General features: G+C 46.3%; 1 protein-coding gene across 1 annotated transcript; it reads left to right on the top strand.

The window, feature by feature from the left end:
• The first annotated feature begins 34 nt into the window (after window positions 1-34).
• On the top strand, window positions 35-8,534 carry MRPL53 (mitochondrial ribosomal protein L53). The gene is made up of 3 exons (XM_075920478.2): window positions 35-260; window positions 4,524-4,636; window positions 7,779-8,534. The coding sequence occupies exons 1-3, from the start codon at window positions 169-171 to the stop codon at window positions 7,892-7,894; spliced, it is 321 nt and encodes a 106-aa protein (XP_075776593.2). The 5' UTR covers window positions 35-168; the 3' UTR covers window positions 7,895-8,534.
• The last annotated feature ends 13,989 nt before the right edge of the window (window positions 8,535-22,523 follow it).

Here is a 22,523-nt window from a genome sequence, read left to right as displayed (position 1 = left end):
GGCTGCCCGCTAGGGGGTGCTCCTAGGACACGCCGGCCGCAGCGCAGACCGCCCGCCGCGCACTACATTTCCCATGGGGCGGCGCGCGCCGACAGCCGCCCGCGTCTGCGCCTCGCCTCGGCGAAGAGGCTTCCGGGAATTGCAGTTCCAAGGGGACGCAAGGAGAAAATGGCGGTGCTGAAGGCCACGGTGGTTCTGAAACACGTGAAGAGCGTCATGGTCCGGTTCTGCCCTTTCCAAACCAACGTGGAAACCACGCGGTGAGGAGAGCTCGGGAGGGCGGCCAGGCCCCCGCAAAGGCCCCTATTCCCCCTCCCTCGGGGAGCAGCCAGTGCCCCAATTACCCCCCCGGGCACCAGACAGTCCCCCAATTCCCCCTCCCTCGGGGAGCAGCCAGTGCCCCAATTACCCCCCCGGGCACCAGACAGTCCCCCAATTCCCCCCCCTCGGGGAGCAGCCAGTGCCCCATTCCCCCCCCCCCCGGCCAGTCCCCCTCCCCCCCAGCCCCCCCCCCATCCCCCCCCTCCCCCCCCCTCGGGGAGCAGCCAGTGCCCCAATTACCCCCCCCCCGGCACAAGACAGTCCCCCAATTCCCCCCCTCGGGGAGCAGCCAGTTCCCCCCCCCCATCCCCGTTCTCGGGGAGCAGCCAGTGCCCCCTTGTTCTCCTCGCCCTGTCATAGGGGAGTCGGAGGGTAGAGACCAGCCTGGCCTATCCGCTCCTGGGAGGAGAGGGAGGGGGAGCCTGGGTCCCGTTCAGGCTAGCAAAGGAGGTCTTTGCCCTGCCCCCCGCCGGGAGTTGGGTTTCCATGTGGGAGGAGGAGGCAGGCAGATGTGGCTGTCTGTCTGTGCCAGAGGCACCGAGTTGTTCACTTTTCCCCAGGGCCTGTTCACCCTCTTTCTCACTTAGCCTCTCCAGGTAAGGGATGGGGTCCCCCACACTAGTCAGGTGCACTCAGCACGTCTTTGTAGCTCAGATCTATTTCTACTTAGTTCCTAAAATGGTATTGGGGGTGAGTGTCTGCTGTTCTGTGCATTCAAGAGCAAGCGATCAGTTCTAGATCAGTTACCAAGTACAAAGACAACTTTATCTAGGCCCAGAGAGTTAACATGACTTTCTTCTCATTATTGTCAATTGCAAGCAGTATTGTCAGACTTAAATGTATAAAAAAATCCAAGTCAGATATCTAAAAATTGAGTTTAAAAACAAACTCCTCTCCAAAAAACAAGCTTTAAAAAACTGCCCTCTTTTTGAGCCTATTCGGTACACTCAGGCCTTTCTCTGTAACCACTGGGCTTACAGTTGTTTTTTTATTTTGAATAATGAGATTTTCTTATCAGTTATTTCCACTAACGAGGGCTTTAATTAATAGGCATCAAGTTTAAAACTAATATAAGGAAGTACTTCACACAGTGCACAAACCACCTGTGGACCTCCTTCCCTAGGAATATTGTAAAGGCCAAAAGTATAACGGGGTTCAGACAAGAAATCGGTACGTTCATGGTCCATCAATGGCTTTTGCCTAGATGGTCAGCGATACAACCCCATGTCTTGGGTGTCTCTAACCTTTGATTGCCAGATCCTAGGACTGGAAAATGGGAAGGATTACTTGATAATTGTAATGTTGTTTTCATTCTCTTTGAAGCATCTGGCACTGGTGACAGGATACTGAGCTAGATGGACCATTGATCTGATCCAGTACGACCATTCTTATATTTCATTTAAAATATCAAATAAAATATCATGAGAACTGGCCAAGTTAAGAATGCAGCAAGACATATGTAATACCATTATTTTCAGACTACTGGTTTAGTGAAATCTCTACAATTGTGTTAGTTTGATTGGCACCCTTTTAATTTATACTCATGTATCAATTGTGTTAATGTAAAAGGAATAGACTCCAAATTGCCACTCCAATGTGCTATCCTTACAACACTGATAATGAGAGTAAAATGTAGCAATGAAAATGGCTGTCTCTCAGCAAGATGGTACAACCCACTATCAGTAAGTAGATCAGTGATAGAGATGTAGCCGTGTTAGTCTGGGGTAGCTGAAGCAAAATGCAGGACAATGTAGCACTTTAAAGACTAACAAGATTGTTTATTAGCTGATGAGCTTTCGTGGGCCAGACCCACTTCCTCAGATCAAATAGTGGAAGAAAGTAGTCACAACCATATATACCAAAGGATACAATTAAAAAAAATTTTTTTTAATTGTATCCTTTGGTATATATGGTTGTGACTACTTTCTTCCACTATTTGATCTGAGGAAGTGGGTCTGGCCCACGAAAGCTCATCATCTAATAAACCATCTAAGTAGATCAGTAAGTAGAAATGTTTGAACATACTGAGGAGGCAATTCTTTAATAGGAAGGTGCCATTTTTATTCACTTTAAAATACCGTAACAAGGTTTTGCAGAACAAGTGATCAAAAGAAAGGCTGAAATACAGTTATTCTGTCTTCTGCTTCTCTGTCTTTGGGAAAGACATCCAAAGGGCTGAAAAGTATAAATTCCAGCTTAAGGGGACATATCTGCTTGAAATGTAACTGAGATAGCCTCCTAAAAATAAGAGTATAGCAGCAGTGAGGGAGAAGCTAGCCACTATCTATCGAGATGCTACGTAGGGATGTAAAAGCCCATTTAAAATATTAATCAGTTAAACTACCTGGTTAATCAGCCTGCCATCTTGAGCTGCTGGAGCAGCCCCCTGCCTGCAGCACAGTGTGGTGGGCCGGGATGGGCTGGAGAAGCCCTTGCCCACAGCACAGATGGGATCTGCTCTGGGTGGCTGGGTGCTGGTCACCCTGGTAAGCATGCTGGTAAGATAATACTTACTCGGTAACTGGCTAACTGATTACTCCTTGACATTCCTAATGTGTTCCTAAGTATGTACTTGGGGCAGCTAGTCTTCCTGCTGCCACAGCTATACTCTAGCACAATAGCTTAGTCTGAATTAGGGTTATGTCTCGAAGGGAAGAGTACTGACTAAGACCCCGGTTCTGCAAGCGCATATGCTTAATTTTACCCTGCTAAGCATAGAAGTGCCAAACCTAAAGTCATTGGGGAGCCATGCCAGTGCAAGTTTCAGCACATGTGGAGTCAGCTGCAAGATAAGGTCCTTTGTAATTAGCATCACAGTGCTTGACATAGTGAGGAAAAACAATGACTGATATTCTTTGGTGATCAAACTTACTAAAATGTACAAATAATTGTACTTCACAAAAGGAATGCAAAATATAGACTTGGAGTATATTTGGAGAGTTTTTTCATTGCCCCCTGCATATGTACAAGTGCATACAGACACAGTAAGGCTAGAAGGGATAATCTGGTCATTTAGTCTGACCTCACCATAGGCTGTCCCCATCTTCAACCAGCTAAACCCAACAACTGAAATTAAGACTAAAATATTACAGACCTCGTGAAACCAAATACAGGACTATGTAGCACTTTAAAAGACTAACAAGATGGTTTATTAGGTGATGAGCTATCGTGGGCCAGACCCACTTCCTCAGATCTGAGGAAGTGGGTCTGGCCCACGAAAGCTCATCACCTAATAAACCATCTTGTTAGTCCTTTAAAGTGCTACATAGTCCTGTATTTTGTTTCAGCTACACCAGACTAACATGGCTACATTTCTATCATTCTTGAAACCAGATACTGTGAGCCATAGACAGAGACTGGAAGGGACCACAGTGCACCAATGCCTAAAACCCTCACAATGGCAGGGAAATGAGTGAGAGACACCCAGCTAATCCTGCATGTACCCCTTAAACATACAGTACAGAGGAAGGGGAAACACAAGCAGGATCACTGCCAATTTGACCTCAGAGAAAATTCCTTCCTGACCTCACATATGGCAATCAATTAGACTTTGAGCATGTTAGCAGGAACCAGCCAGGCAAGCCTATTGCGAGGGAGAATGTTTGGTGCTATCTCAGAGTTCTGGCTCACCTCATCCAGTGTCATATCTCTAGCTATGGCCACAGCTGATGCTTCCAAGGAATGCAGTAAAAACACACACAGTAGAATATACTGGTATGTGTGCAGGGAATCCCTTCCTGTCTCCTGCAGGTGATCGACCTGGCTTCAAAGGGACCCTATTAATTGATCTTTTAACAAAAAAGTATGTGTTGAAAAACAAATTACACAAACTTCAGCAAATTGTTACCATGGAGTTAGAAAAAATCCAATGAAAACAGATATATAAACAAAATAAACATTTCTCTCTGCTCCAAACATTGACCATGTGAAAATAAAGCTGTTTATAAAGAAAAATGAAACTGACTTGATTGATTACAATTGTCTTAACTGAAAGAAATTCAGAAAGTAAACAAAATAGGATTTTAAACTGTCTTTGTCTAGTAACATGATCGTGCAATCAAGTCTGCACTTATGAACTGGGGCAGTATATGTAAATTTTAATTGGTTTGTATTTGGGTTAGCTAGCAACATCAGACTATGCAAATTAATTACAGAAACATGTTCAGTATATTCTTATTTAATCTCTACTTAAATCTTTTCAGAATATTTCTTGAACAGGTAAACAGTAAAAAATCTCGTGCCTCCAATATCAACTGTGTAGTGAAAACAGATGTAAGACATGATGGGACCGAACCAGTTGTAGACATCATGTTTGGTAAGGAGTTTATCATTAATTTTAAAAGAAACATTGCCTTACTAGACTCATACTAGAAGATATCTGTGGTTGTTTCCTGTAATTTGTATTGTTGTAGTACCTTCATAGCTCAGTTATGGATCAGAACCACATTGTACTAGGTGTAGTACAAACATGTTTTTGAGCTAAAGCAGAATGGAATCACAGTTAGGTTAATGTGTTGGGAAGGAAATCATAAACATTTCTACGGGATTCAGAACTGTTTTAAAAAAAGGGTGGACTTCATAAAAAACATGAGACTCATCCTGAAATGAGAGATCTCAAGTGAACCCTTGAACCTATGCAGAGGTCTGTTGAAGTCAGTGTGGCTTCATACTGCTACAGAGACTGCTCTACCTCTTTGCATTTCACTTGCAATATTGGTCTGTCAGACTTCTCAGGTTTTGAGAACTTAAGGTCTGATCCTGCAGCTACTTATGTAATTGAATAACTTGATCATGTTAGCTGTCTTACTTAGTTTGGGGGGGAACTATTCACATTTATAAATGTTTGCAGAAATGGGTCTACGAGATGCAGCTAGCTCTGTGGGATCTTCTAACGTATACAGGCAGTCCCCGGGTTACGTACAAGATAGGGACTGTAGGTTTGTTCTTAAGTTGAATCTGTATGTAAGTCGGAATTGGCGTCAGCCGCTGCTGAAACTAATCAGTTTCAACCACGGCTGAATCTGGATGCCAGTTCTGACTTACATACAGATTCAACTTAAGAAACCCAGGCGACCCCAAGTCAGCTGCTGCTGAAACTGATCAGCAGCTGATTCCAGGAAGCTTGGGGCAGAGCAACTCTGCCTCGGGCTTCCTGTAGTCAGCGCTGGTCAGTTTCAGCAGCGGCTGACTTGGGGACGCTTGGGGCAGAGCAGCTGGGGTGCTGCTGGGTTGCTCTGCCCCAGGCGTCCTGATTCAGCCACTGCTGAAACTGACCAGTAGCGGCTGAATCAGGACGCCTGGGGCAGAGCAGCTGGGGTGTTGCTGGGTTGGTCCGGAGCGGCGCTGTGGGACCAACCCGGCAGCCCCCAGCTGCTCTACCCCAGGGGTAGGCAAGAAAAGCCTGGTCTGCTCGGGGGGTGCACTAGCTGTACTCCCCCCCCCCCCCAAGCAGACCAGGGAGACGGGGGTGGCGGGACCGCACAAGTCCTCCACGGCTTTGCTCCGTCTCCCTGGTCTGCTGACCTGGGAGATGTGGAGCAAAGCCGCAGAGCACGCGGGCAGCGGGACAGTCCAGGCGCGCCGCGGCTGTCCCACTGCTGGCGTGCTCCGAGGCTTTGCTCCCCATCTCCCTGGTCTGCTGGTCAGCTCAAGCACGCCCGGGCTGTCCCGCTGCGGGCGTGCTCCGCGGTTTGCTCCCCATCTCCCTGCAGGCGGCGGCTTTGCTCTGGTGTCCCTGGTCTGCTGGGGGGGGGGTCCAGCGGCTTTGTCATGACATGTAGTAGAATTCTAGCTTTGTCAGTCTTGGGTTACTATAGAGACAAAGTGGGTGAGGTGATATCTTCATCAGGCCAACTTCTGTTTGTGAAAGAGCTTGTCTCTCTCACTGCTGGAAGGAGGTCCACTAAAAGATAGTACCTAACCCATCTTGCCTCTTTATATGTGATTTGTCAGATGTGGAATCCACTTCCTTAGACTGGTCTACATTACACAGTTAGGTCAATGTAAGGCAGCCTATATTGACCTAATTATGTCAATATCTACCCTACAGCTTTCCTCCTGCCATTGTAAGTACCCTACTACACCAACATTATAACTCCACCTGCACAAGGTGTAAGGGTTATGTCACTGTAGCTAGGTGGAAGCAGTGTATGTGTAGACACTGCATTACTCCACTGTTGGTAGGAGCTGTGAAGTTGACAAGAAATCCAAGTAGCTGTCTGGTTGCCCAGCTTTGCAGGCCATGTAGAAGTAAGGGTGTCAATACTGCAGCCTTCCTAAAATAAACTTGTAACTGCCTTGCAACTTCCTTTTAGAAGTTCCCAATTTGAGAAATGCTGTTCTCCGTTGTGAAATCCGTATAGCATACTAGGGTAAAAGCACACTAAAGACAGGATTTCATGGGGGAAGACCAGATTTTCATGATGGTGAATTTGGTAGGGCCGTTACCCAGGCAGCTGTTCCCTTTACCACAAAGCTGAGCGGGGAGAACCCATTGGGAGTCTGGGGGCAACTGGGCTCCTGTGAGGGAGCTGCCAGGGGAGCTTAGAGACTGGGCTGTCAGCTCCCTACACTGTCCCTCTTAGGTCAGTGGAAGTGCTTCTGGTGAGGACACGCATCACTGACCCTATACCCCTAGCTGTAAGTTGACTTAATGTAGTTGACTTATTTTTCTAGTATACCATTAGAGTCCGAGTTTGTTGACCTTCAGAGAATAGTCTAAATTACTTTAGGAATATGTCTGTTCTGAAAACTAGTTTATATCTGGGGAGCTTTTCCTTATGTCTGGATGAGGCAGGTCAGAGATGGATGCTAGTTTTATTGTTGTGGGCAGTTAACTTTATAATGTTGCTTGTTCTTAAGGTATGTCTAGACTGCATCCCTCTGTCGGCAGAGGGATGCAGATTATGCAGGTCGACATTGCAAATGAGGCAGGGATTTAAATATCCTGTGCCTAATTTGCATAAAATGACCACCGCGTTTTGCCAACTCAGCACTTTGTCGGCAAAAAGCGGCAGTCTAGACGAGGCTCTGTTGAGAAAACAAGCCTTTTTCGACAGATCCCTTATGCCTCCTGCAGGGAGGTTTACAGGATCTGTCGAAAAAGGCTTTCTTTCTCCACAGAGCCCTAGACGGCTGCCTTTTGCAAACAAAGTGCTGAGTCCGCAAAATGCGACAGCCATTTTTATGCAAATTAGGCACCGGATATTTAAATCTGTGCCTCATTTGCAATGTCGACCTGCCTAATCTGCATCCCTCTGCCAACAGAGGGATGCAGTCTAGACATACCCTTAATGTATGCTATGTGCACAGATTCAAGAGTAATGGGAATATAATTGAATACCTTTAAGTAAATTGAATGAACTGAGTGTTTACACCTATTTTAGTTTGAATGTATATTAAATTGTTTCTTACAATTTTCTTTGTCATCTCTAACACTTATGATCTTTCCTTTACAGCTGATGGAGACAGATTAATAATGAAAGGAGCCAACTTGACAGCAAGAGAAATGTTACTAGCTTTCAACTCCAGATGCATAGCAAAAGGCCTTAAGGCAGAAGAAAAAAACAAGTAAAAGAGTGCTTGAAGATCAAAAGAACAATTGTGTTTAAAATTGTTTAGGCATGTGAAAAGCGGTGAGCAGCTTTTGTCATCAGAACTATATAGGAAACTTCCCTGAAAACTTATATGAAATCATAAAAAGCGATATGGACAAAATGCTGGCCAGTTCAACATCTAGCAGAATGATTCATACACGTTTATATTTTTCCTAAGGAAAATATAATGGAGAAGCTAAAATCTTTAACTCTGGCAGGTTGACAAGTCTTGAATCCACAAATGAATCCTCTTGCCATATACACAAACGATCAGTCTTTTAACCATGCACACACTGGATCGGTACCATGCCTATTTGTGTATGAATATAAATAATGAAGATGAGCATAATACATTTATTACAAATGAAAAAATTAAGTTTAAATGGTGTTTTTAATGTTTGTAAATATAAATGTGATTAACAGGTTTAAAATATTATCTTGGCTTGCTGTCACTGAGGTTCAGTACTTCAGACGAAATTCAGGATAGATGCTGTAGTGTTCTACTTGTCTGGCTCTAAATCACTCATTTTAAATGAAGAATCTCTGAAGATTAATAATCGTATAATCAGCTCAGCAATGAAATCAAAGCCACAAAATAAATAAGAATGTGTTAAACCAGTGGTTCTCAAAGTGTGGTCCGTGGTCCACTAGTGGTTTGCAGCTGTCTTGCAGGTGGTCCGCAGGCTCGGGACTGCCCCCCCTCCCCTGTAGTCGGGAGCCTGCATTAGTGCTCCAGCCCCACATCTTCCTCCTGCAAAGTTGGAGCACAAGTGACAGCTTCCCACTGCGGGAGAGGAAGGGGGCAAGCCTCATGGTCTGGATCTTGCTCGAGGGGAAAGAAAGTGACTCCGCATGCTGCTGTTCCTCCTTCACTCAGCTATGGGAACAACAGTAGCACAGGAAACTGCTCGCCTGGAGGCTTTCTCTGCTGCTCCCATTAGTCTGAATCATGGTCAATGGGAGCAGAGGGAGGCACAGAGCCAGGTAAGCACCCCCTATCATCCTCATGCCCCCATCTTCTTCATGCACCTCCCTCCCAGAGACCCCCACAACCCCAGCCTGATCCTGCAACCTCCCTCCCACTAAAACCCTCACTTTCAGCCTGCTCCTGTACCCTACCTACTGGCTAGACCCTACATCCTCACCCTCTCAAGTCATCATAGTGGCTGGTGGGCCTCAAAAAGGTCTGTGTTGAGCGGGGTGGTCTGCGGGTACCACTGTGTTAGACCCATCTTATAACAGACTATCCACAGATAAAAAAGGGCTACCTGTAATGAATAAATGTCTCAGAATCTAGCCCAAAGTGAAAGATGAATTGATGTTTTGGGTAGTTTGTGCAGAGAGGTCATTTGCTGTGGTACAGGTATGTTGGGTTTTTTCTCAAGAACAAAGTGAGCCTGATTGTGTATTTTTTCATATGCACAAAATCTGCTGAAAGAAGGGCAGTTTTATCACAGGTTTGTAGGTTTGGGCCCACAGGAAGAAGCACAGTAATGTCAAGTAGGCTTCCTCTTATTTAAGAAAGATGATGAGAGGAGGTAGCTAAAGCTCTTTTTTTGTTCTGTGTTTGTACAGTACCCAGTTCAATGAGGTCCAGGTCCATGACTGGGGCTTCTAAACACCATAATATGCACAGCAATGGGTGTTAGTAAAATGCAAATTTTAAACCTCAGCTATCACTCCTTTAGGCACGTGGTCACCAACCCGTTGATTATGAGGCGTTTGGGCACCCCCACCCCCCATTTTCCCCCCACCCCCAAGAAGCCCCACTACCTACCTCTAGTGTAGTGCCAGCTTCCCGCAGGGTGGATGAAAGTCTTGTCTGAAGCCTGTGTCGCTTCCGGGGGTTTGGGAAGTTCAGGCTGCTCCCCTCCCACAGCTTTGTTGCGTGCTGGGGGACGGGGCGTCGGCCCTGGAGGAGGAGTGCAGTGGCTTCCCTGCGCTGCCGGTGCTGGAGGGGTGAGTTGAGTGCAGGGCTTTCCCTGTGCCACCAGAGGGAGAGGGGGTTGGCCGCGCCACGCCACGCCACGCCACGGGAGGGGGGTTTGGCCCCGGGGCAGGCACCCTTGGGGGTTGGCCGTGCTGTGGGGGGAGGAGGGCTTGGCCACGCTGTGGGAGAGGGGACTGGCCGCGCCGCGGGAGAGGGGGTTTGGCCCTGGGGCAGGTGCCCGTGGGGGTTGGCCCTGCCACGGGAGGGGGGTTTGGCCCCAGGGCAGGCTCCTGTGGGGGTTTCGCCCTGCCACGGGTTGGCCATGCTGCGCTGCAGGAGAGGGGGTTTGCCCCAGGGCAGGCGCCCGTGGGGCATGACTGCACTGCGGGAGGCACGCGCTGATTTCCCTGGGAGGGTGGGGCAGAATCCTGGGAGGAGGCGATAGCAGGGGACTTTCTGCTCCCACCTCCCTCTGTTCTCTTCCCCCCTCTTCCGAGCCTCAGAAACCTGTCCCTACTGGTCCCCTGCCCTCCCGGCTCCCTGTCCAAACAGGTTCCCTGCCCTTCTCAGAAATAAAGACAATGCAGAAACTTTTTGTGTTTGACATAGTATTTTATTTGAAAATGAAGCCCGGCCAACAAACCCCCAATTAGGGCCAAGCCCCCATCTGGCCACAGCATCATGACACTCCTGCACTCCCCTTTCCCCCAGACCCTATATCTCAACCTATCATACACTGGAACCCCCTGCCCTGAGCCCCTCACATACCTCACCCCAAATTCCTGAACCCTCACATCCGGAAGTCTGTGGCTTACTTAGTAACCTAACCCTACATCTAACCCCAACACTCCCCAGCCTGTAACTCCCTCCCCAAGCCAGCATCCCCTTATCCACATTCTCCTGCATCCGGATTTCCTTCCAGAGCTTGCACCTCTCATCCCTTCCTGCACCCAAGTCCCTCATTCCCTCCCCGGAGCCTACACATCCTGTCTCAACCCAGCAAGGGTATGTCTAGACTGCAGGAGTTTTTCAGGATTCTGGAGATATCCCAGAAAAACTCTTCTTCATCCAGGGATGCGTTTGTTCTTCCACTTCTTTTAGTGGAAGAGCAAACATGATCTTTCGGTCACCCCTATATTCCTCTTTCCATAAGGAATAAGGGGGCTTCCAAAAGAAGGGTTTTTTCTGACATTTGGTCAAGTCTAGACAGGCCAAATGTTGGATAAACTTCTTCCTGCAGAAGAACTGGGGGGGAAAGGCAGCAGTGTAAGGGGCTGGGGATAGCAAGTGATGGAGGGAGGAGAACAGAGAGGGCAGGGCTTCAAGGAAGGGGCAGGGCAGTAGATCTTGGCTTGTTCTGTCATTTAAAAAGTGATCTTGAGTGTAAAAAGGTTGGAGACCACTGCTTTAGGCATTGTACAGATATTAAAACCATGGCAAAAGGACCAATAGCCTTAGTACAATAAAAGACTCCACTGCCCAAGTTATTTTAAAACAACCTTTATACTGATAAACTAACAAGCTCGGTACATAACACAGTAATCCCAGAATAGTAAGAACCTTTCCATGAACAATAAAACCTCACCCCACTTTGTACAAACAAGCACATTAAAATAGATGAATCTTGCAACATACCCGGGTTAACAAATCTAAGTTCCAGAGGCAAGGTTCCCTCAGAAATTGCCCTGTTAGCAGTTCCCCTGCTTTCAAATCAGCCGATTTTCAATTCCGGTGGCTCCACTGAGTTCCTCAGGGCAGAGTGAAGTCTTGCAGGTAATTGGGCCCCATGCCATTTAGTGCCCTATGGATCAAACCTGACATTACTAGTGGAAATCACAAACATTGGGTGATGCTTTCCCAGGGAAACAATAACGAAACCAGACATGGCTGCAGCTTTCCTTCTTTTGATGAGTAAATAACCCACCAGCTTGTAGTGATGGAACTGATTATTTTTTGGAGTTGAAGGAGGGGAGAGAAGGAGAGGGGATGGGAGATGGAGTTATGATGAATCTTCTGAGTCGGTGCTTAGGGTTAGAGACATCTACGCTATGTCTACACTGGCACGATCTTGCGCCAGAAATGTGCAAATGAGGCTAAGCGTGGAATATTGCCGAGCCTCATTTGCATATCTAATGAGATGCCATTTTTGCAGAAGAGGCTCTTGCGCAAGAAGGAGCGTCTACACTGCCCCTTCTTGCGCAAGAAAAACCTTGTACAATGCCATTAGGCTGATTATTTTCAGGAATAACGGCATTGCGCAAGAGGGTTTTTCTTGCGCAAGAGGAGGCAGTGTAGACGCTCCTTGCACAAGAGCCTCTTCCGTAAAAATGGTGGCTCATTAGATATGCAAATGAGGGTCGGCAATATTCCACGCTTAGCCTTATTTGCATATTTCTGGCGCAGGATTGCGCCAGTGTAGACAAAGCCCTAGTGGGGGGTGGTGGCTTTGTGATAGTGTTTGGGCATGCTCAGTAAATGTTTCTGAATCTGTGCATAGGATTTTCATTAAGAGCAAGCAGTCTAGCTCAGAGGTGAGCAATAATTTTTGATCGGGGGCCACTTCAGAAATTTTTGAAGTGGCTCCAGGCCACTGGAAGGGGAAGAGCCTGGACACTTCTGTGCTTCCTTACCCACAGACCCTGATTGGTCTGGGGGTGGGGGAACACGCAAAGTCTTTGTCCCTTCCCTGCCCAGAGAGAACCGCCAGCGGTTCTGAACAGCTGACGGCTCCCCCCATTTGCCCTCAGGCCAATCAGGGCTTGGGGAGGGAGTGCACGTGATGCCTCTCTGTCCTTGCCCCCGCCCTGGAAGGGGGTGCCTCAGAGTCAATTGCAAGCTGAGCAGCAGCTGATGGTTGACTTTAAGTGCTGGGCCCTTTGCAGGGTGGGAGGAAACTTCACATGCTCCCCCGACCCCCAAGCCCTTATTGGCCTGGGGGGGGAGGGAAGAGTGCTATGACTCCTCCCACCCTGACTGTCCTTCAAGGAGTGTGCGGTGCTTAGAAGCACTGTGCCTCTCACAGGGTGGGAGGAGAGTTTGTGTGCTCCTCACCCCTCCTGCCCTCAGACCAATCAGGGCTTGTGGATGGGGGGGGGGGGGGGGAGTGTGCGAAGTCTCCTCCTGCCCTGCCAGAAGCACCTGGAGGGCCTGATTGGCCTGGGGGTGGGAGGAGTGGCAGGGCCTCTGTGGGCCAGATTAACTCACTTGGTGGGACAAATCTGGTCTGTGGTAGCCCTTTTGCCCATCCCTAGTCTAGCTGGTTGCACACATTCACCATCTATAACAGGGGTGGGGAACCTAAGGCCTGGGGGGCAGATGCGGCCCCTGACTTGTCTGTATCTGGCCCCTGAGGCTCGGCGCTCCCTGCCAGTAGTGGGGAGCCCACACTGGTGCTCCAGTCTCCCCACTGCCCACCTGCAGGGCTGGGGCACACACAATCCACTAGCCTGGGACCCCCAACACTCTGGTGTGCGAGGCAAAAGTGGAGAATGTCTTTTTCCTTCTCAGTTGGGGTGCTGTCCCAGTGAGGGGTTTGTTTTTGGGGGGTGGGTGTGTTTTTTTTTCTTGCTTATTTGTGCATGGCCCTCAACTGATTTTTCTGTCAGTGGTCCCTTACCCAAAAAGGGTTACCCACCCCTGACCTAGAAGCTAAGTCAATCAGGTGTCAATGGGAAAACATTATAAATGGGGGAACTAGAGACAGCCCTGTGAACTCAGTGGCTGAACAATGCATAGAATCATAGAACTGGAAGGGACTCAAGAGGTCCTCACAGCAGCACCAAGCACTGTCTAGATCATCCCCGACAAGTGTCTGTCTAACCTTCTCTTAAATATCTCCAGTGATAGCGATTCCACAACCTCCCCAGGCAACTTATTCCAGTGTTTAACCACCCTGACAGGAAGTTTTTCTTAATGTCCAACCTAAGCCTCCCTTGCGGCAGTTTAAGCCCATTGCTTCTTGTCCTATCCTCAGAAGCTAAGGTGAACAATTTTTCTCCCTCCTCCTTGTGAATGAAAGTATCTATCCCTTTTAGATACTTGAAAACTACCGTCATGTCCCTGCTAAGTTTTCCCTTTTCTAAACTAAACAAAGCCAGTTCTTGTAGTCTTCCCTCATAGCTCACATTTTCTAGATCATCAATCATTCTTGTTGCTCTTCTCTGGACCTTCTTCAATTTTCCAGATCTTTCTTGAAATGTGGTGCCCAGAACTGGACACAATACTCCAACTGAGGCCTAACCAGCACAGAGTAGAGTGGAAGAATGACTTCTTGTGACTTGGTCACAACACCCCTTTTAATGCATCCCAGAATCATGTTTCCTTTTTTTGCAACAGTATCATACTGTTGACTCATGTTTAACTTGTGGTCCACTATTACCCGTAAATCCTTTTCAGCAGTACTCCATTCTAGAAAGTCACTTCCCGTTCTATATGTGTGAAACTGATTGTTCCTTCCTAAGTGGAGCACTTTGCATTTATCCTTATTAAACTTCATCCTATTTACCTCAGACCATTTCTCTACTTTCTCTAGATCATTTTGAATTTTGACCCTATCCTCCGAAGAACTTGCAACCCCTCCCAGTTTGGTATCATCTACAAACATAATAATCGTACTCTCTGTGCCATCATCTAAATCATTGATGAAGATATTGAACAGAACCGGTCCCAAAACTTATCCCTGTGTACTTCCAGCATGATTGTGAACCACTAATAACTACTCTCTGAGAATGGTTATCCAGCCAGTTATGCACCCACCTTATAGTAGCCCAATCTAGGTTGCATTTCCCTAGTTTACTGATAAGAAGGTCATGCAAGACTGTGTTAATGCTTTACTAAAGCCTAGGTGTACTGCGTCCACCGCTTCTTCCTTATCCACAAGACTTGATATCCTATCAAAGAAAGCTATCAGATTGCTCTGACATGATTTGTTCTTTACTGGTTGTTACCTATCACCTTATTTTCTTCCAGATATTTGCAGATGAATTCCTTAATTACTTGCTCCATTATCTTTCCTGGCATAGAAGTTAAACTGACTGGTCTGTTGTTTCCTGGGTTGTTCTTATTTCCTTTTCCAGTATTCTGGAATATACTTGTAGAACATCTTCTTGTTACCCTTTATGTCTCTAGCTAGATTTAGCTCATTTTGTTCCTTTGCCTTCCTAATCTTGCCCCTGCATACCTCTTGGCTGTGTCTAGACTGGCAAGTTTTTCCGCAAAAGCAGTTGCTTTTGTGGAAAAACTTGCCAGCTGTCTACACTGGCCGCTTGAATTTCCGCAAGAACACTGACAATCTCATGTAAGAAATCAGTGCTTCTTGTGGAAATACTATGCTGCTCCCATTTGGGCAAAAGTCCTTTTGCGCAAAAGGGCCAGTGTAGACAGCTCAGATTTGTTTTGGGCAAAAAACCCACAATCGTGAAAATGGCTATCGGGGCTTTTTTGCGCAAAAGCACGTCTAGATTGGCACGGACGCTTTTCTGCAAAAAGTGGTTTTGTGGAAAAGCGTCCATGCCAATCTAGATGATCTTTTCCGCAAATGCTTTTAACGGAAAACTTTTCCGTTAAAAGCATGTGCGGAAAATCATGCCAGTCAGACGTAGCCGTGTTGTTTGCTTATATTCATTCTTTGTAATTTGACCTAGTTTCCAGTTTTTATATGACACCTTTTTGATTTTTAGATCATATAAGAACTCCTGATTGATCCAACGTCGTCTCTTGCCATACTTTCTCTCTTTCCTATGTGATGAAATAGTTTGGTTTTGGGTCCTTAATACAGGCAGTCCCCGACTTACGTGGATCCGACTTACGTCGGATCCCTAGATACGAACGGGGTGAGGCAACTCCCGCACATGCGCAGCAGCATTCCCGGGGCTCGCTCACCTGGGTCCTAGGATCCTCCTCCTCCTCGGGCCGGCTCCGACTGGGGTCCCGCAGAGCTGCCGGGCAGAGGAAAAGTGCCTCCCCACGCCCGCTGCCCTCCCCTACCCCACCCCCTGCCAGCAACAGGCTGCCCCCTCCCCTGAGCAACAGGCTGCCGAACAGACAAAAGCAGCCTCTCTGCCCCTCCTCCCCTCTATACATGAGGGGAGCGCAGCAGCGTCCCCGGGGCTCGCTCACCTGGGTCCTAGAATCCACCTCCTCCTCCTCTTCGGCCGGCTCCAACTGGCCTCTGCCTGCAGCAGCTGGCCACAGGGACAGGGATCCCGCAGAGCTGCCGGGCAGAGGAAAAGTGCCTCCCCGCGGCCTCGCATCCTGCACGCCTCCCCCCTCTCCCCCTGCCAGCAACAGGCTGCCCCCTCCCCTGAGCAACAGGCTGCCGAACAGCAGACAAAAGCAGCCTCTCCGCCCCTCCTCCCCCTATACATGCTGGGCTCCCTGGGCAAACAAAGACTCCACCAAAACAAACAAAGTGCTGGCCTCATTGTGTTAGCAAAAAACGGACCCTCCTCCTAGAACCCTGGGTGGTGTGTGGAAATAAAGCTATTAGCTCAAAGCATGGTGCAGAGCTGTTTGGTATTTGATGAGTTACTCCTTTAGTCCTGAGTTTGTCACAGGGACAGAAATAGATGTGAAATCTTCTGAACAGGGGAACAGACAGCAAAACAAACATTAGAGGGGAGTTAACCTTACCCTATGCTATCCAAAACTAAAAAAAATGTTTGGCTAGAGTTTCCCCTACAATATGTACCAGTTCCGACTTACATACAAATTCAACTTAAGAACAAACCTACAGTCCCTATCTTGTACGTAACCCGGGGACTGCCTGTAACGTCCCTTTAAAAAACTGCCAGCTCTCTTCAGTTGTTTTTCCTTAGTGTTGCTTCCCATGGGACCTTACCTACCAGCTCTCTGAATTTACTAAAATCTGCCTTTCCTGAAATCCATTGTCTCTATTTTGCTCTTCTCCCTTCTACCATTCCTTTCATTCATGAACTCTATGGCTACGTCTACACTGGCATGCTTTAAACGGAAAAGTTTTCCATTAAAAGCATTTTTGGAAAAGCATGTCTAGACTGGCAGGATGCTTTTCTGCAAAAGCACTTTTTGCGGAAAAGCGTCCGTGGCCAATCTAGACGCAGTTTTCTGCAAAAAAGTCCCGATCGCCATTTTCGCGATCGGGGCTTTTTTGCGGAAAACATTACTAGGCTGTCTACACTGGCTCTTTTGCGCAAAAGTCTTTCGGAAAAAGACTTTTGCCCGAACAGGAGCAGCATAGTTTTTCCGGAAAAGCACTGATGATTTTACATGAGATCGTCAGTGCTTTTCCAGAAATTCAAGCAGCCAGTATAGACAGCTGGCAAGTTTTTCCGCAAAATCATCTGCCAGTCTAGACACAGGCTATGATTTCATGATCACTTTCACCCAAGCTCCCTTCCACTTTCAAATTTTCAACCAGTTCTTCCCTATTTGTTAAAATCAAATCAAGAACAGCCGCCTCCCCCCCCCAGTAGCCTTCTCGACCTTCTGAAATAAAAAATTGTCTCCAATATAGTCCAAGAACTTATTGGATAATCTTTGCCCTGCTGTGTTAGTTTCCCAACATATGTCTGGATAGTTGAAATCCCCCATCAACACCAAATCCTGTGCTTTGGATGCTTTTGTTAGTTGTTTTAAAAAAAAGCCTCATCTACCTTTTCTGCCTGGGTAGGTGGTCTGTAGTAGACCCTTAGCATGACATCACACTTATTTTTTACCCTTTTTAACGTAATCCAGAGACTCTCAACAAGTCTGTCTTCTATGTCCATTCTACCTCAGTCCAACTGTATTCATTTTTAATAAGGCAACATCTCCTCCCTTTTCCCCCTGCCTATCCTCCCTGAGCAAGTTGTACCCTTCTATACCAATATTCCAATTGTGCGTATCATCCCACCAAGCCTCTGTGATACCAACTATATCATAGCTGTGTTTGTTTATGACCAAGACATCTCTTTTGTGAAGGCTGCATCTGAGACTCTAGGACTGTAATTGCTGCTGGATATGGAGATTATTGGATTGTTTTGTAGAATGGATTTTGAAGAAGTAACTGTGGGAATTTGAGAGAAACTGTGGGGCTCCATTCCCCTCTGGCTTTGAGGAGACCAGGTAACACACACATGCTTTTGATGCAGTGCTGCAAAGACTGAGAAGCCATGGCTGTGAAAAGATCAAAGGGAAGTGTTTAAATATGTATGTACATTAAGGTACATCTTGTGCCAAAACTTTTGCAACTGTAACAAAGCAGGGATGTCTGTGTGGGAAAACAACAACAGAGTTATGGCATAGAGTTGCTTAAGTAAACCTAGTACAAATATTCAAAATGCTGGTTGTAAATAAATACAATTTAATTTAAATATCTATATGACACATTGCCTTTATGGCTGAACTGTGTGATATGGTTTTTTTTAAGTTAAGTATGCGAATAAAGTTAACGATAGCCTAGGCATAAGTACTTGCAGGACTGGAGCCCTAGACTGTAAAATATTCTGGACAGGAACATGTCTCTTTCTCAGTTTTTGTACACTATTAAGCCCAGTGCGGGCAAGATGCTTGTTGATGACTCTAAGTATTACAAATAATAATCAGTCTATGCATATGTGCATTATGTTGGCTAACATGAACTCAGCTAGTTCATAACAAATTTAAAAGAAAATACTTAAGATGTGTTCTGAGATTACTACTTTGGCACACTGAAATGCATTAATATAACCTGACTCTACAAAGAGTGGGATGAAGTGGAAGAAAATAGAAAGGGTAGCAGTGAGCAACTCTAGAACAATATTTTAAAGGATTAAAAGGATTAAAACCTGATTTCCCTTCCACTTCTTATACAAACAATGGGAAACGTTGGAGCAATTAAGGATTTATCTACATATTAAAGCTATTCTGGAATAAGGCAGAGTGTGAATTGAATGTGAAATAGCTAATCTTGAATAACTTAGGCCATGTTTACATTACAATGTTAATTCAACTAAACTTATGTCGATGTATAGCCACCACTGTAATCAAACTGCTGTTGCATGTCCACACTGTGCTTTTGCATTGACACAGACAGCAGTGCATGTGAATAGCTATCCCACTGTGCAACTGGCTGCAGGGAGTTTTGGGAAGGCTTTGTAATGCCTGGGGGCAAGTTCAGAATCACATGATGTAGTTTTACTCTGTTTCTTGCTGCTTTTCAACTGCCCTGAGAACCTGTGTGCCAGTCATCTCATATAATCCAGATAACACATGTTCATTCCAATTCCAATTCTCAATGTGTAATGGAAATACAGTGTCTGCCCATGGCACTGACTTTTAATAACACTGCATAGAACCACGTAATGCTGCAATTTATATTAATGCAACACAGTTACTCAAGTAAAGATCTCTAGAAAACTAGGTCATGTTTTACCACAGAAAAGAAGTAAATCTCTTTTCTTTAATGAATAATCTACAGTAGTCATACAAAAAGTGCATGAATTTCCCACTCTCCATCAGGAATTTAACCCTGCACAATTTTTATCTATATGAAAAAGGGAATGCCAGTGGTGTCTTCCTTTATTGATCCAAGAAAAGTTTTAATTCTGTTTCTTTTCATTCTTCTGTAAAAACATGTCATTTCCCCCCTATATCTTGAAGCTAAGCACTCCAGCCTCTTTACTTTGACTGCTCCCCCCACCAGCCTCCTAACCATATAACATCACACTGATCCCTGCCCCCTCCTTGAAAAAAGCGGCATGTTTGATTCTCCAACCCAGACTATTTGCCTCCTTGCCTTCTAGTATGCCTGTCATGGATCCTTCATTTTTACATGTCTCTGCTGTGTGTCACAATGATCGTTCTTTGTGAAGCCACAGCACATTGTTATGGCTGAAGTGGAGCTGTGACTGCACAGTCTCCCCATAGACTCAGGAGATCCATCACCTCCTGTGTACTCCAAGTAGGAATGTGTTTGCATGGAGCTGGCATGTTCAGCTGGGCAGTTGGTGGGTGAGCAAACAGGAAGAGCAATTCATTGCTTTCTGGGGTGTGTACAGTTGTGTACCTGGCTGCAGGGCAGGGAAGTTCAATATGGTGACCAGAGTAGTCCCAGTAGTCATTGTGGTATATCTCCTGGAGGCCACTTAGAGTGAGGTTAGCAACACAGTACAAGAGTGAAGGTACTGTCGTATTGCACACAATCCTCCTCCTCCCCTCCCCCCCGCTGCCATGGGGGGCTCACAGTAAGGAGATGGGGGAAGAGGGGATTTGATAGGACAGTACCTGTAAGAAATGTAAGTGTTCGGTCGAGTGTGGGGGACAGAGGATTGTGGTGTGGGGGGGCTCAGAGCAGGGGTTGGTGATGTGAAGGATGCAGGAGTCATGGCAGTAGCTTGGGGGCGTGGGGACTCAGAGCAGTGGGCTGGGTGTGTATGGAGGGATGAAGGAGTCAGGATTGGGATGTGAGGAGGGGGTCAGGGAAGGGGCGTGCAGAAGACAGGGTTAGGAGTGTGAGAAAGGGTAGGGAGCTGGGATATTTGTGTTTAGGGGGAAATGGGTATGGATGTAAGGTTGCTATTTATGAAATGCCTGGGGGACTAAATTCCTCCCCCAAAATTTGAACCAGGATGCTGCTTGCTCTTCTCCTTCATTACAGTCAGGAAGCAAGTGGAATTGGGATGTTAAATTTGGATTAATTAACTAATCAACTAGTCGATAGTATTTCCATGGACCATTTGACTAGTCAATAAGGACTAGCGTGGTGTTCAGCCTTTGAAATGTACAAGAGCCCCAGTAGGGACTCTTGTACATTTCAAAGTTGGAACACTGCTGCTGCACCTCTCCCTCCCTCCCACAGTGCTGGAGATGGGGGAGCCAGCTTTTAAGCCAGTTCCTCCCAGTACCCCATCCACCCCCCCCTTCTGCCTCTTAATGACAAAGGCAGCAAGTGGGGGGAGGGACCAACTAGTTGACTAGTGTGTCGACTATCCCATAAGCTTTTGCTTATGGGATAGTCAACTAGTCGATTAGTTGCTTACATCCCTAACATGGAAAGTTCACAGCGTGGGTCACTCACTCCTCTGCCCCCATGCCATTCCCAGCAAGGAGGGAGAGGAATGCAGGCACTCTGTGTGCTTTCCTCTCATTTCCTGAGAGTGACAGAAGGTGAACAGCAAGTATCATCCTGGTACGAATCTTATGGAGGGCTGGGGGCTTTAGCGCCCCGCTCCCCTCGCTGCCCTCCCTAAATGGTGCCTTGGGTGGGCTTGGGACTGGGGCTATTCTGGACTAATGGGGGGGCATGGCCCCCGATAGCCCTTTTCACCTGCCTGGATGTCTGTTGCTTACTTTCACCTCTGACACTGACACACTGTCATTTTAACTATGTCACTGTGACTCTCCTTGAGGTGGTTTTATGAAGTCAACATAGCTGTGTGTACACCTCCATAGTTAGGTTAACATAAGCTGCCTTACATCAATTTAATTTTGTAGTGTAAACATGCCTTCAGTGGGAAGCCCTCATTTATTCCAGAGTGAATGTGACTTTTTCTGATTTAGTTTAATCTACTTCTAAAGTAGATTCCTATTCTGTAGCAGACACACCTTGGCTGTGTCTAGACTGCATCCCTTTTCTGTAAAAGGGATGCAAATTAGACACATCGCAATTGCAAATGAAGCGGGGATTTAAATCCCCCCTGCTTCATTTGCATAAAAATGGCTGCCGCTTTTTTCCAGCTCGGTGCTTTGCTGGAAAAAAGCACCAGTCTAGACGCGGAGCTTTCGGAAAATAAAACCTTTTCTGAAAGATCCCCTATTCCTCTTAAAATAAGGAATAAGGGATCTTTCGGAAAAGGCTTTATTTTCTGAAAGATCCCCATCTAGACTGGCGCTTTTTTTCCGGCACAGCTCTGAGCCGGAAAAAAGCGGCAGCCATGTTGATGCAAATGAAGTGGGGGGGATTTAAATCCCCGCTTCATTTGCAATTGCGATGTATTTAATTTGCATCCCTTTTACGGAAAAGGGATGCAGTCTAGACACAGCCCTTAATGCCAAATGTAGACAGTCTATTAGAATATAAAGTAAGTTTTTCAACTTTGTGACAAACTATGCTTATAAATATCCTTTTCATTTAGTAAAAGTGTCTATGCTAGCATGGATGCTGGAACAATATTTATATAGGGGTGGTGCTGAGAGACATTAAATTAAATTGCGAACCTAATAGAAATCACTTCAAACTGTGGAGGGTGCACCCTTAATTCCAGCACCTATGTGTGCTAGATGCTAAGAAAAATACACGATTATGAAGATTTTGATATTTGTAATCAGATCTCTTTTTGATACTTGTTATAAGTGTAAATGGAGTTAGTTATTAGACTGGTTACATGTTTACCATATCTGATTTGAAAGTTGAAAAGGCCTTTTGATTAGCATAAATGATTGACTCATTAGCAGCAGAAGAGAGGAGACAGTGCCAAAGATAATGGTCTGGTATTGCGCTTCAAAGGATGCACAGAAATCTGGGCTAAAGCTGCACTGATAAAGCCAAGTAAAATTCCAGGACATGAAACAGTGAAATCAATGGCAGGTAAATTGAGAACAAATATTGGTTTAAAAAAAAGTACTTCTACACACAGTACATAGTCAGTTTGTCGAATTCACGCACGCAAACAGATTTTAGCTGGGTTTTTAGAAGTATTTTAGATCAATAACAACTTTTCTGGTTATACACACTGAGGCAA

The sequence above is a fragment of the Pelodiscus sinensis genome, chromosome 2 (genome assembly GCF_052426305.1).
Source record: "Pelodiscus sinensis isolate ZL-2025 chromosome 2, ASM5242630v1, whole genome shotgun sequence".
NCBI classification, from domain to species: domain Eukaryota; kingdom Metazoa; phylum Chordata; order Testudines; family Trionychidae; genus Pelodiscus; species Pelodiscus sinensis.
The sequence above is the reverse complement of the archived record's forward strand: the minus strand, read 5'-3'. Positions and strand labels throughout refer to the sequence as shown.